Below are 12,323 nucleotides of genomic sequence, written 5' to 3' on the forward strand. Positions count from 1 at the left end.
GCGCCAAGTCTCGAAACGGCGCCTGCGTATCCCGCAGCAAGGAAGAACTACTCTACTCCTTCGATTGTCTTTTCTCTCTTTACTAACCTACATGCAGGCAGTCAGCCAAGGCATTCATAAATCCCGAATTCCGTGCGGAGATCCGAGGCCCCTGCAGGATCCGCTGAGCTCTCTTTACTTGACCGGGTTTGCAACCCATTGGTCTCACCAACAAGATTATTAGCATAGCAGCGTGCCCTCCAGAAAGGGCTACGACGAGATCGCTGGGCTTCCTCCTATAGTCGGACGGCGCGTGACGGTTTTCTCTTAAGAGAGCGGCATCTCCTCTGGTGGGCCAATAAATGGCGAGCTAGTTCTCGGAACAGAACCATACATGCGGGTCAGATAATCGGAGGAGCCAAGCCCGTGCAGGCCGAGCTCATGTCAACGAGATAACATGTATTTACAGCCGGTATCTATGCCAAACAATGAAGTCCTTTAATTTCACCGTGTACAGAGTGTTATAAATAGAATTTTATTTATGGTGAATGTCTATATTTAGAGAGATTCTAGGATTTATTACTTGGTGGTTAAGTCACTCTCTCCATATAAACAGAGGTTTATATTCCATTGTAATTTATCCCAAAAGTAATAAAAATTCTCTCTCCCTACTTTTCTTTGCAATACTGTTCTTATTCTTTTATTGCTTTATAACCATCCAAATAATTTTATACACAAAATTTTATTTGTAAAGAAAGAGGAAAAAAGAAAAAAAGAAAAAAAGAAGACGTAATAATGAATCTGAGCCGTTAAGAGGGTCCACGACACGGTCAGCACACCAGGTCACCAACCAATTAAACGATCGATAGAAACTAACACTCCTCTCTCTCTCCCCGCAAATCACCGGGACAGTGGACGCACTGTGTCGCCGATTTCTCTTTCCCCCCCAAAGCAAAGCCCTAAAGTTCTCTCTCTAAAATTCTCCCCCTTTCTCTTTCTTAATCTTCCCAATCGCTATTTTCCACAATTTTATGCTTCAATTTCACTCTCTGATTGTTTTTGCCCCCTTTTGAGCAACACCTACAAGCCCCATATTCATAATAAATACACACGCAGACACACAACCGCACACTTAGTAGTCTATTTCAGGCTAAAAAATCATTTTTACTCAGGGACTCATACTACAGCTGAAGCTGACCCCAATTCTTCAGATTCAGTGGTGTCTGTGTTTATCTTCGCGGAAAATTTTGGAGATTGTAGCAAGGTAATTGCAAATCTTTATGATTGGGCACTTGGGATGAGCGAGTAATATTGATTTGGCTTGATTGTTTTTGGTGTACTTCTGCAAATTTGATAGAATTTGTCCGTATTTGCATGTGTTAGTTTGCGGTAATTTTGGGGGACGGGTTGTGGCCCTTCGCGATATTCCATTCCTTCCTTGTTCGGCCTTGGGTGTGTCGGGCCTTTTTGGTATTGTTTTGTCGATACGGGTGTGTGCTTCCATGGAAGACCACGCTGGCATGGCGAGCGAGTCCGTGAGGCCAAATGCCAGGCGGCGTGCGGTGTCACGGTTTCCTCTAGGAGAGTGTCTTCGAGGTTCCTAAGAGAGAAGGGCTTGTACCCATTGTCTCGGGGTTTGCTGCCTTCAAAGGAGCACGCGAGGGTGGTGGAGTGCCCGTAGGGAGCCAAGGTCCTGTCGCATCTGGGTAGTCCTGGTGTTCCGAGTTTCTGCGGGGAGAGTTGCGGTGTTGTTCCCCCGAGGGGGGATTGTTGCGAAAACTCCCACGAACCTGACCTCATCTTTTTGAAGAAATTCCCCAGTATCTCTGCCGCGCCGTGGTCGGACGCAGGTTCGTCGCCATTTGACCTATCGGATTCCAGCTCATTGTAAGAATGTGTCCTCGTTGCTGCTGCGTCGGGAGTCTCCGTGCGATCTCGCAGCTGAGCGATGGCCAGCTGTTGTTCCTGTAACATTTCAAGGATAATATGAAAATTAATTTCCCGATCCAACTAGGCTGGGGTTTTTTGAACTTTTTGTTGGTCAGCGGGCTGTATGCTGTCGTTGGTGCGCGGGGATTCATTGACTTGCCGCGCGCCTCGCAAGCTCGCATCCACTTGACTTGACCCAAATGCATTATCAGGGTCCTGTGGCGTCGCATCAACCGTTGGAACAGCCATACTGCTTCCGCGGTTCTCGGGGTAGTCGTTCTCGATTTTGCTCACCAAGCCAAACATTAACCTGAAATCGAAAGATCTTGGGCAAGAAATGAGTGAAGGACAACGTGCGTTTACGTGACGAAACCAGCAAAAAAATAATCACTATTATTTTTAGCCCCACGGTGGGCGCCAAACTGTTTACCGTGAAAATGGTAACAACAATTAAATTTGTAAATGGGATTCTAAAAATACGTGATCTATTCTCAAGCTAGTTTTGAGGGCAATTTGTATTGAGATTACGCAGTGTAACGATGAAATACGAGTTAAGATGAGTCAGTAAGCAAACCGAAGGGGCCTACTAGCCGGGCGCGGAGCAGGTCGATGGAGGCCTCGGGGCCGAGACTCGGACCGGGGTCGAGCTATCGGGGACAATCGGGGAAGGGATAACAAACAAAGATACGATTAAATAAGGCTCCTTATGGCCATTGCGCAGCTAGACGGGCGTAGAACAAGTAAGAANAGGTGGCCTCGGGGCCAATGAGAACAAATAGGCTTAGAAGAAAGAGAGAGAGAGAGAGAGATAGATATATTGCACTTATGGAGAAAATGGAGCAACAGCCAACCCCCTGCAAGGAGGGGCGAGTCCCCCTTTATATAGGAGGGGGAATCTCGATTACAAGTACATGGGAATAAATGCAAAATACGGTGATGGGATGGGTTGACATGATGCCACAGCGTAGGCTCTAGATAGGCCGGGTCTGTCAGATTTAGCTGTACTCCTAGGGGGTTTCTTCCTTGGCCTGGCTTCGTTCTTTGCTTCGGCCGAGTCGGGCTTTGACGAACCCCCGAGGTCTAGGACGAGACCACGAGCTCCTACCCTCGAGATCCCGAGGCATGCTTCTGGAATGCCTCGACAGCGGGAAATTAAGTCCTTTAATTTCACCGTGTACAGAGTGTTATAAATAGAATTTTATTTATGGTGAATGTCTATATTTAGAGAGATTCTAGGATTTATTACTTGGTGGTTAAGTCACTCTCTCCATATAAACAGAGGTTTATATTCCATTGTAATTTATCCAAAAGTAATAAAAATTCTCTCTCCCTACTTTTCTTTGCAATAGTGTTCTTATTATTTTATTGCTTTATAACCGTCCAAATAATTTTATACACAAAATTTTACTTGTAAAGAAAGAGGAAAAAAGAAAAAAAAGAAAAAAAGAAGACGATATAATGAATCTGAGCCGTTAAGAGGGTCCACGACACGGTCAGCACACCAGGTCACCAACCAATTAAACGATCGATAGAAACTAACACTCCTCTCTCTCTCTCCCCGCAAATCACCGGGACAGTGGACGCACTGTGTCGCCGATTTCTCTTTCCCCCCCCCCCCCCCCCAAAGCAAAGCCCTAACGTTCTCTCTCTAAAATTCTCCCCCTTTCTCTTTCTTAATCTTCCCAATCGCTATTTTCCTCAATTTTATGCTTCAATTTCACTCTCTGATTGTTTTTGCCCCCTTTTGAGCAACACCTACAAGCCCCATATTCATAATAAATACACACACAGACACACAACCGCACACTTAGTAGTCTATTTCAGGCTAAAAAATCATTTTTACTCAGGGACTCATACTACAGCTGAAGCTGACCCCAATTCTTCAGATTCAGTGGTGTCTGTGTTTATCTTCGCGGAAAATTTTGGAGATTGTAGCAAGGTAATTGCAAATCTTTATGATTGGGCACTTGGGATGAGCGAGTAATATTGATTTGGCTTGATTGTTTTTGGTGTACTTCTGCAAATTTGATAGAATTTGTCCGTATTTGCATGTGTTAGTTTGTGGTAATTTTGGTATATTCGGTGTTTTTCTTGTACTTCAACTATTCCACCAGGTACATACTCCCTCTCACCAGCACAGGTACCGCTTAACTCCGCCCTCTAAGGCTTAGGTAGATGGGAAGAAATCACCTGGTGTTTATTGCCCCCACTTGGATTTGAACCAGAGACCTGGTGGTTCTCGTTCCACTTTATTGGTCTATTTCATGTTTTACGTTCGACATATGTAAACTTATGCTTTGAATTTGTGTGTTGAAAAAAGATAACTTCAGCTGATCATGAAGAACTTCATGTATGTGTGTTTAATTTGCATGACAGGATGGTTTGAGCAGTTATTGAGGTAGTGGTGCAGTTTAGCCATGGGGAGCAGTGATATTGACAAATCCTCTAAGGAGGCAAAGGAGTCAAAGGAGGCGAAGACTCCCAACTCTCAGGTAACTGTCCTTTTCCGTTTAATTTAATCACCTGAACTGTTAGATATCGTGTCAGCTTGCCTAAATCCCTAGCATCATTTTTTGTGTTATCTAGGAGCAGGCTTCATCAACTGCCACTGGTACAGTAAATCCGGAATGGTCCGGCTTTCAGGTTGAGTTTCTCTGTAGCATTGTTACTCAGCCTTTATTTCATTTGTTGTCATTTCATTTGTTGGTAGTCAAAGGACATGGATTATCCTTGTGCAGGGATATTCTCCAATGCCTCCACATGGGTTCTTGGCGTCAGGTCCTCAAGCACACCCTTACATGTGGGGAGTTCAGGTATGGAGGAATTATGATTCATGTTGTGTTTTATGTTCCCTCCAAAATTAGATCTGCTGGCTTTACATTGCATCGTTGTGTGAAAGCATCTTTCTGGATATTTTTTTATGTTTAAATGACGGATATACACGGTATTAGTGATAATCATGGAACAGGTTCTTGCTGTCACCAATTCTGGATTTGAAATGGGAGAGAGTTGAGCTTGTACTTTAGAGAGTTCCAGGAAGCTTGTTTATCATTAATGAGCTTTGCTCTTAAGCATCCTCATTTGTGAGCTATAGTAATTATTTACTGGTTAAACCTGCTTTCCTGCTAGCGAAATTCCTGTCATGCATTGAACTCATTATTCTACTAATATAACATGTTTTGATTTAGTAATGTCCTTATCCTCTGGGGGCAAATTCTTTTTATTTTTTTTTTTTCCAAAAAATGAATACTCTATTAAAAAAAATTCAAATATCACTAGTTAATTTCAGTAAATTTCACACTTCGAAGGATTGATTTGGCTCTGTGATGATAGCAACAACAACAACAACATACCCAGTATATTCCCACAAGTGGGGTTTGAGGAGGGGTAGTGTATACGCAGACCTTACTCCTACCTTGTGTAGGTAGAGAGATTGTTTCCGATAGACCCTCGACTCAAGTAGGCATAATATCAGTAGTAAAAAAATGCAATATTAAAAAATGAACAAGTCATGGAAAGGAAACATAGCAACAACAGGATATTAACAAACCGAAACACAAGCAATATCAAATAATAGTATGTGTCCAAGAATATGCCAAAACTCGAGTAATACTAAAGCTACCGGTATGCAAAGGGAATACGCTTTACTACCAACCCTATACCCTAATTTTTGACCTCCACAACCTACTATTAAGGGTCATGTGCTCAGTAAGCTGAAGAAGCGCCATATCATGCCTAATCACCTCTCTCCAATGCTTCTTAGGTCTTCCCCTACCTATCCTTAGACCCACTGTGTGCAACCTCTCGCACCTCCTTACTGGGGCATCTGGGCATCTCCTCCTCGCATGCCTGTACCATCTCAGCCTCACTTCTCGCAGCTTATCCTCCACGGGGGCTACTCCTACCTTGTCCCGAATATCTTTATTCCCAATCCTGTTTCTCCTAGTTTGCCCACACATCCACCTCAACATCCTCATTTCCGCTACTTTCAACTTCTGGACATGAGAGTTCTTAACTGGCTTTGTGATGATAGATTCTTGAAATAATCCTGTCTCTAAGGAATGCTAAAAGTCAATCATTTTATTTTCACCGTCCTCCTTAATTATGGACGTAGATACCATGTCTTTGAAACATCTTTTTATTTCAGACAAAATTTGTGGATCTTTTTCACTTTTGCCTTTATTGCTATGGTATTATTATTATTATTATTATTAGCTGTATTGTTTTGAGGGAGGCATCTATAATTGGCATTATAAACCCCTTTTTCATTATTACAATTCAAGGGCATCCTTAATTAGTTTTAAAAACCGTCTTAACTTGAACTATGTTTATAAATATAGAGAGCTCAAATTTGGTACTTTGAAGATTAAATTAATGTAATGATTCAGCATGTTGTAGCCTAAATTTGCACAATTATCTTATTCGAATACTCAAAATGCTCTCTTTTCAATCTTTGAGATGTTTAAGATAGCTTCCATATTGGAAACAAGAGCCTTTTTCTGACTTGTGTGATGCTTTTAATGGTGAAAACCCTGGTTTCTGTATATTTTATGGTGCTCTCACTTTTTTATACATACATATACATGGACAACTTCGGTGAAAAGGAAAGAATAATTGAAATACTTTGCGACTGATCTCGTCATGATTCAATAATCAGTTTTTCTATCACAAAAATTATGTAAGCAAACATCTTGTGGCTCATGAATTTCCGCATTACTGTCAATGCATGTCTAGTTTCAGCTCTCAAGCAGCTATGTTGCTAGTTAAAGCTCATTTTTAAGAATAAACTTGGGAAGCTTGATACCACTTTGTGTTGATGCGGCCTCTTGAAAACCTTTAGATATGGACTTTAAGTTGCTCGCTATACATAATCTTTTGGTAGGTCAAACCTCTTCTTGACCATCTTCATCTGCTTAGATCAAGTGTTGATGACTTTTAATGATCGTAAATTATCAAGAAAATAATTGTGTTGTTGTTAATCCAGTCGTCTAACTCATATGGTTCTGTTGATGTCTTCATTGATTCTTAAGTGCTAATAAAGGCGACAAAAACGAGGCTGCAAAATTAACTGCTTGAACAAAAGCAACAATTGTTATGCAAGAGACTGCTTATTCAAGTCAAAGGTCTCAAATTTTCTTAAAATTTACATGGATTTATATGATAGTATGCCTCAATCCCAAACCAGACATATAAATCCTCTATATCCATTATGTTTACGGACCAGCTATATTATAGCTATATTTATGTTGCTCTCAACCTACTGGAACTCTCCGGCTTTAATAGGGTTCAGACGGGCTCCAAGCTCACAAAGATATTTTCAAAGATTTAGAAACAACAACAAAGACAACACTCCATGTCGCTCCATTTTAAGCTCATCTCAAACCAATATAATACAAAATAAAATAAAAATAAAAAACATTAGAAGTTCTCTATGTTTTCTACTGGAATATAAATTTCCGTCAAGGTTAAAAGACCTGTTGAAAGTGAAGACTTAAAGTAAGCATGCTAACATGACTAAAACATATTTCTAACTAGTTGTTATCGCCTATGTAGATCTTTTTCTTGATTCATGCTATCTTTTGCTAAGTCTACATGGATTCCAAGAAATTGTAGGGCTTTCTAGACAATTTATTTCCATGTGATTTTAGGTTTACCTTGTTCCTTTTTACATCTTCACACACCTGCAAATCGTTGCATTGTAGGTCGACGTGCGACATGGACAAACCATCTCAATCGACCTTCTCTTATTTTATCCTTGATGTGTGCTACTTGCATCTTTTGCCGAATATGATCATTTTTAATCTTGTCTAATCTTATATGACTGCACGTCTATTTTAGCACCCGCGTCTCTGCGACACTCATCTTGCTGATATGTTGGATTTTAATGGCCCAACACTCACTCTCATATAACATTTGTCGGTCTTATCACTGTTTCATTGAAGTTACCTTTTACTTTGGTAGGTATCGTCCTATCACATAACATTCCGATAGCATTTCTCCATTTCAACCCTCATATTTTGATTCTGTGGGTAACATCTTCATATGTCGTACCATTCTTCTGGGACGTCCATGCAAGATATCTTAATTGTTTTGCATTTACGCACAGCAAGCCCATCTAGTCTCACGTCAACTTCACTCTTCGTATGCTGACTAAATTTACATTCAATATATTCTATTTTACTTCGTCTCATCCTAAAAACCGTTGTTTTCTAGAGTGCTTCTCCACAGTTCAACCTTTTGGTTGACACTAGCTGGTTTCATCAATTTGCTAATTACAAGGGATGGATGATTTAATTATCTTTCTGCTCAATTATTGTGCTGGTTTCTAGTTTCCTGCTTCTCCATGTTTCTAAAAGTAGAGACTTGTGGTGAATTTTCCCGGATATAAGCATCTGGAGTCATATGCCAAAATTTACAATATCTGTTTCTTATTTGAATTTATTTCGAAAGGGATTTACTATTAATTTGAGGATCCAACTCATACAAGTTACCATTCTCTTTCTTAACCAAATTTTATGTTTTCCCGTTTTTTCAGCATCTTATGCCACCCTATGGTACTCCGCCACATCCTTATGTTGCAATGTATCCCCATGGTGGAATATATGCTCATCCATCTATTCCTCCGGTATCTTCTTGTTCCGTGATATTTCTCAGCTTGCTACCAGTAGCTCGTGTTTTATTTTGCTAACAGACAATTTTTTTCATTTTATTCAGGGATCTTACCCCTTCAGCCCCTTTGCGATGCCTTCTCCAAACAGCGTTGCTGAAGCAGCAGTAAGTACCAAAGCTAGATTTGTTTAGTGATTCTGTTAGATGATACTAATGGTTCAAATTTCTAATTTCCTTGGTGCTTCTGGTTTTTGAACTTTTGTAGGTTAACGCCTCTGGCAATGCTGAAGTAGATGGTAAATCATCTGAGGGAAAGGAGAAACTGCCTATTAAAAGATCTAAGGGAAGCTTGGGTAGTTTGAATATGATTACAGGGAAGAATAATGAACCTGGTAAAACGTCTGGAGCATCTGCAAACGGAGCCTATTCTAAAAGGTACGCGATATCTTAACTGAATAAATTGTTTGAAAGGAGGAAGTCGTGGAAAATGAAGACAGACAGAGTAATGTTACCACTTGGAGATGGGTATTAACACTAGTCTCCTAATCCTTTAGCTTTTCTGTCCTCTTCATTGCCCTCAAACTTTGCTGATATGTGACAGTAGACACTTAAGCTGAAATTATATATAAAGGCTATTTCAATTGGTCTAAAATTGCTTGGGCAGTTCCATGCAAATCGCCTTGATTATTTCTTTCTGCTAAACATAAGCAGCTTGACTGAGATGGTTAGTAAATGAATAAGGTAATCAGCTTAAATTAGTAGTTGGTCTTGTGGGTTTTGTCATGTATGCATGCTCTATTGAAGTGGTTTGAGGTTATCAAATGAGTGTAGTTTGTGCTCCATTTATTTATCTGCTTTAGCTGCTTGTATATAATGATAGCCTAGATGCCTTAGATCAATTGGGATAAGTTGCTGTCAAAAATCACCAGTTGAGACTTTAGAGTATGTCTTACTGGGTCTGCATTCAGAGTGCAATCTTTTTTCCTTTTTTCTTCAGTCAATTTTTTCTTGGTTAAATATTGTCTTGTCGTATCCTTAACTGGGCTGGGAACTTGTTGTCCAAAAAATGTATAAAATGCTATATACTCTTTTTAGGTTTCTATGAGGACTTCATAGATCTTTTTTGGAGATTCTGCTTCAATGGGATCTGTTTGTTGCCCAAGAAAATATTTGCTATTGACATGAAAGGCTCGTCTGCTTAATCTGCATTTGGTTGTTAAGCTTAAAATTGCATCCCTGTCAGTTATTAAGAAGTTTGACCTTTGCAATTTGCGCTTGCAGTGCCGAGAGTGGAAGTGAAGGCTCAAGCGAAGGGAGTGATGCAAATTCTCAAAATGTGGGTATTATATGGTGGATAATTGATTTGTCTCATATTTAATACTTGGCAGTTTTTATGGTGGATTATGTTTTCTTAATTCTTGTTTACACAAACTATTAGATAAGTTTTCCATCTTAATGCATTAGGATTTCGTAGATAGGTTTTTGGTCCGTCCATTACCATTGCAATCAGTATATGCGGGAACAGTGTAGTCGTATTTAGTAGTTGGTGCCATCTTTGAGTATTTTTCTTGATTGTGTACAGGAGTCACCAATGAAGTCAGCAGGCAGGCAAGATTCAGGTCTGGTGGTATGAATTTGCTTTAAACATTTTGTCATGAGTTTTGCAATGCATTTATTTGATGGAAAAGTATGGCGTTTCTGCTACAGCTGAAGCATCTCAAAATGGCAATTCTGCTCATAGTTCTCAGAATGGAGGAACTAGGGCTCCTCATTCATTGATCAACCAAACTATGCCAATAATGCCAATGTCAGCTGCTGGAGGTATTCCTGGTCCCACAACCAACTTGAATATTGGTATGGACTACTGGAGTGCTGCCGCTTCACCGAGTATGCCCGCAATTCACGGAAAGGTACCATCTGCTTCAGTTACTGGCGGAATGGTTACTGCTGGATCAAGGGATATTGTCCAATCACAAATGTGGATTCAGGTAGCTTCTTCTGTCTTATTAATTTTTTTCTCTTTTGCAGCTTTAACTTAGCATGTGGCAGATCAATTCTGTATGTTCCATTATAAAAACAAGGCTGTGGTGATAGATATAAATATTGCAGATAGTAGCATACTTTTATATGTGCATACTGAACACCCAATTTAAGAGCGTGTATTTTAGTTACATGGGAGCAGTATGAATTAGTGTTCAGTATAGTCGTCATAGGATTACTGGTAGAACTCATTTAATTTGTTCTCACAAATATAGACTTTACTAATGCCACAGATATTTGCCTGGGTATTGCAGCCTTGCTGGGTACTCAGCATTGAACACCGTAACCTCCATGCTCTTCAGATGTCCTCTTCTTCTTTTTCTAACTGCGGACGTGTCACCCTTTATTTTCCTTTTCTCCATTTGTAACTTAGTCATTAGTAACCTAGAACATTTACTTCCCTTGAATATAGGATGAAAGGGAGCTTAAGAGGCAGAGAAGAAAGCAGTCCAACAGGGAATCTGCACGTAGGTCTAGGTTACGCAAGCAGGTACTGATATTTCTTTTCTTGTTTCTTTGCCAATTTGGATTGACCCCTGACTCCTCTTTGCCTTTGGGAGCCAGGCAGAGTGTGATGAACTAGCACAGCGTGCTGAAGCTCTAAAGGAAGAAAATGCCTCTCTTAGAGCAGAACTGAGTCGTCTGAGGAGTGAGCATGACCAACTTGCTGCTCAGAATGCTTCTCTTAAGGTATTGTCTATTTTCCCTTCTTCAGTTTCTACTTTTATCAACAGAAGAGAAAATGAAGGATTCAATAGTTGCCAACAAATAACTAATAGCAAAAAGAAAAAACTTGAGGGCGGAAGGTCAAAGCATTAATGTTCTTAGCCGCAGAACCAACCAACCTAAAATTTACCTGATGTGGACTGTGACATGGTTTAAAGTGTTAATGTAAATACTCGCCATACTTTATTTGTCACCTTTTAATTGCAGAAGGGAATTGAAATTGCTATTTCTCCTTTTCCTGCCTTCGCTTTTAGAAAATTCATGAGTCACTGGATTTGTCTTTGCAGGAGAGACTTGGTGAAGTTCCAGGGCAAGAAGATCCGAGACCTAGTAGAAATGACATACATCTAGGCAAAGATACCCAGCATTCATCACAAACAGAGCCCACACAGGGTGGTCAATGAAGTTCTGGCTACATTATTGTGGATTGAATATTAGGGCTTAACCTAACAACATAGTAGTGGAAGTCTATAATTTGCATATCATGTAGATTAAAATCTATGAAATCTGATCTGTTTAGTGTCAGGATTTGTTGTCCAATATTGTCCGTTGTTTCTCAGTTGGACCAATCTTTTATGGTCGAGGAACCTGGATAACATGTAGATTATTTGATCATTGGTGCAGGATAGTTCTGTGCCAAATAGGTGGTTTTTCTATTTGCTCAAATATTTATGTACTGAAATGGTTGAATGAGTTTGCTCGTCTTAGAAGAAATGCTATCATAAGCACTAATAAATATGCAATGTGACTGTATTATACACCGTTTGCAATTTTTTCTTTGCCCCCTTCCCTCAGAGAACAGCTATTGGTTAGCATTTCTTAGTTTCTCCTTTCTACCGTGAGGATATTTTGTTTTTAAAACGTCAACACTACTTTTGCTGGGATACTGATTAATCTAGACTTACTGGAACACTCTTCCATGGAAATGGTATCTTGTTGAAGATACAAGTTGAAGGTTCCTTGTAGACCGACGAAAGTTTTTGACCAAATACATCCCGATCGTTTATGTTCAAATTACCGTTAACGCAATCTAATTTCTC

At 40.1% G+C, this 12,323-nt stretch overlaps 1 protein-coding gene across 2 annotated transcripts; it reads left to right on the forward strand.

The window, feature by feature from the left end:
- Positions 898–12,043, forward strand: LOC109229681 (bZIP transcription factor 16-like). 2 transcript variants are annotated; one of them, XM_019395322.1, is made up of 13 exons: positions 898–1,243; positions 4,285–4,400; positions 4,495–4,551; positions 4,647–4,721; positions 8,444–8,533; positions 8,623–8,682; positions 8,783–8,952; positions 9,799–9,853; positions 10,100–10,136; positions 10,225–10,505; positions 10,970–11,047; positions 11,122–11,247; positions 11,571–12,043. In XM_019395322.1, exons 2-13 carry the CDS (start codon positions 4,326–4,328, stop codon positions 11,685–11,687), a joined length of 1,221 nt encoding a protein of 406 aa, XP_019250867.1. In that variant the 5' UTR covers positions 898–1,243; positions 4,285–4,325; the 3' UTR covers positions 11,688–12,043. The 2 variants fall into 2 exon arrangements, with proteins under 2 accessions (XP_019250867.1, XP_019250793.1); XM_019395248.1 differs by lacking the exon at positions 898–1,243 and adding an exon at positions 3,424–3,847.

Source organism: Nicotiana attenuata, chromosome 1, assembly GCF_001879085.1.
Source record: "Nicotiana attenuata strain UT chromosome 1, NIATTr2, whole genome shotgun sequence".
Taxonomy (NCBI): Eukaryota; Viridiplantae; Streptophyta; class Magnoliopsida; order Solanales; family Solanaceae; genus Nicotiana; species Nicotiana attenuata.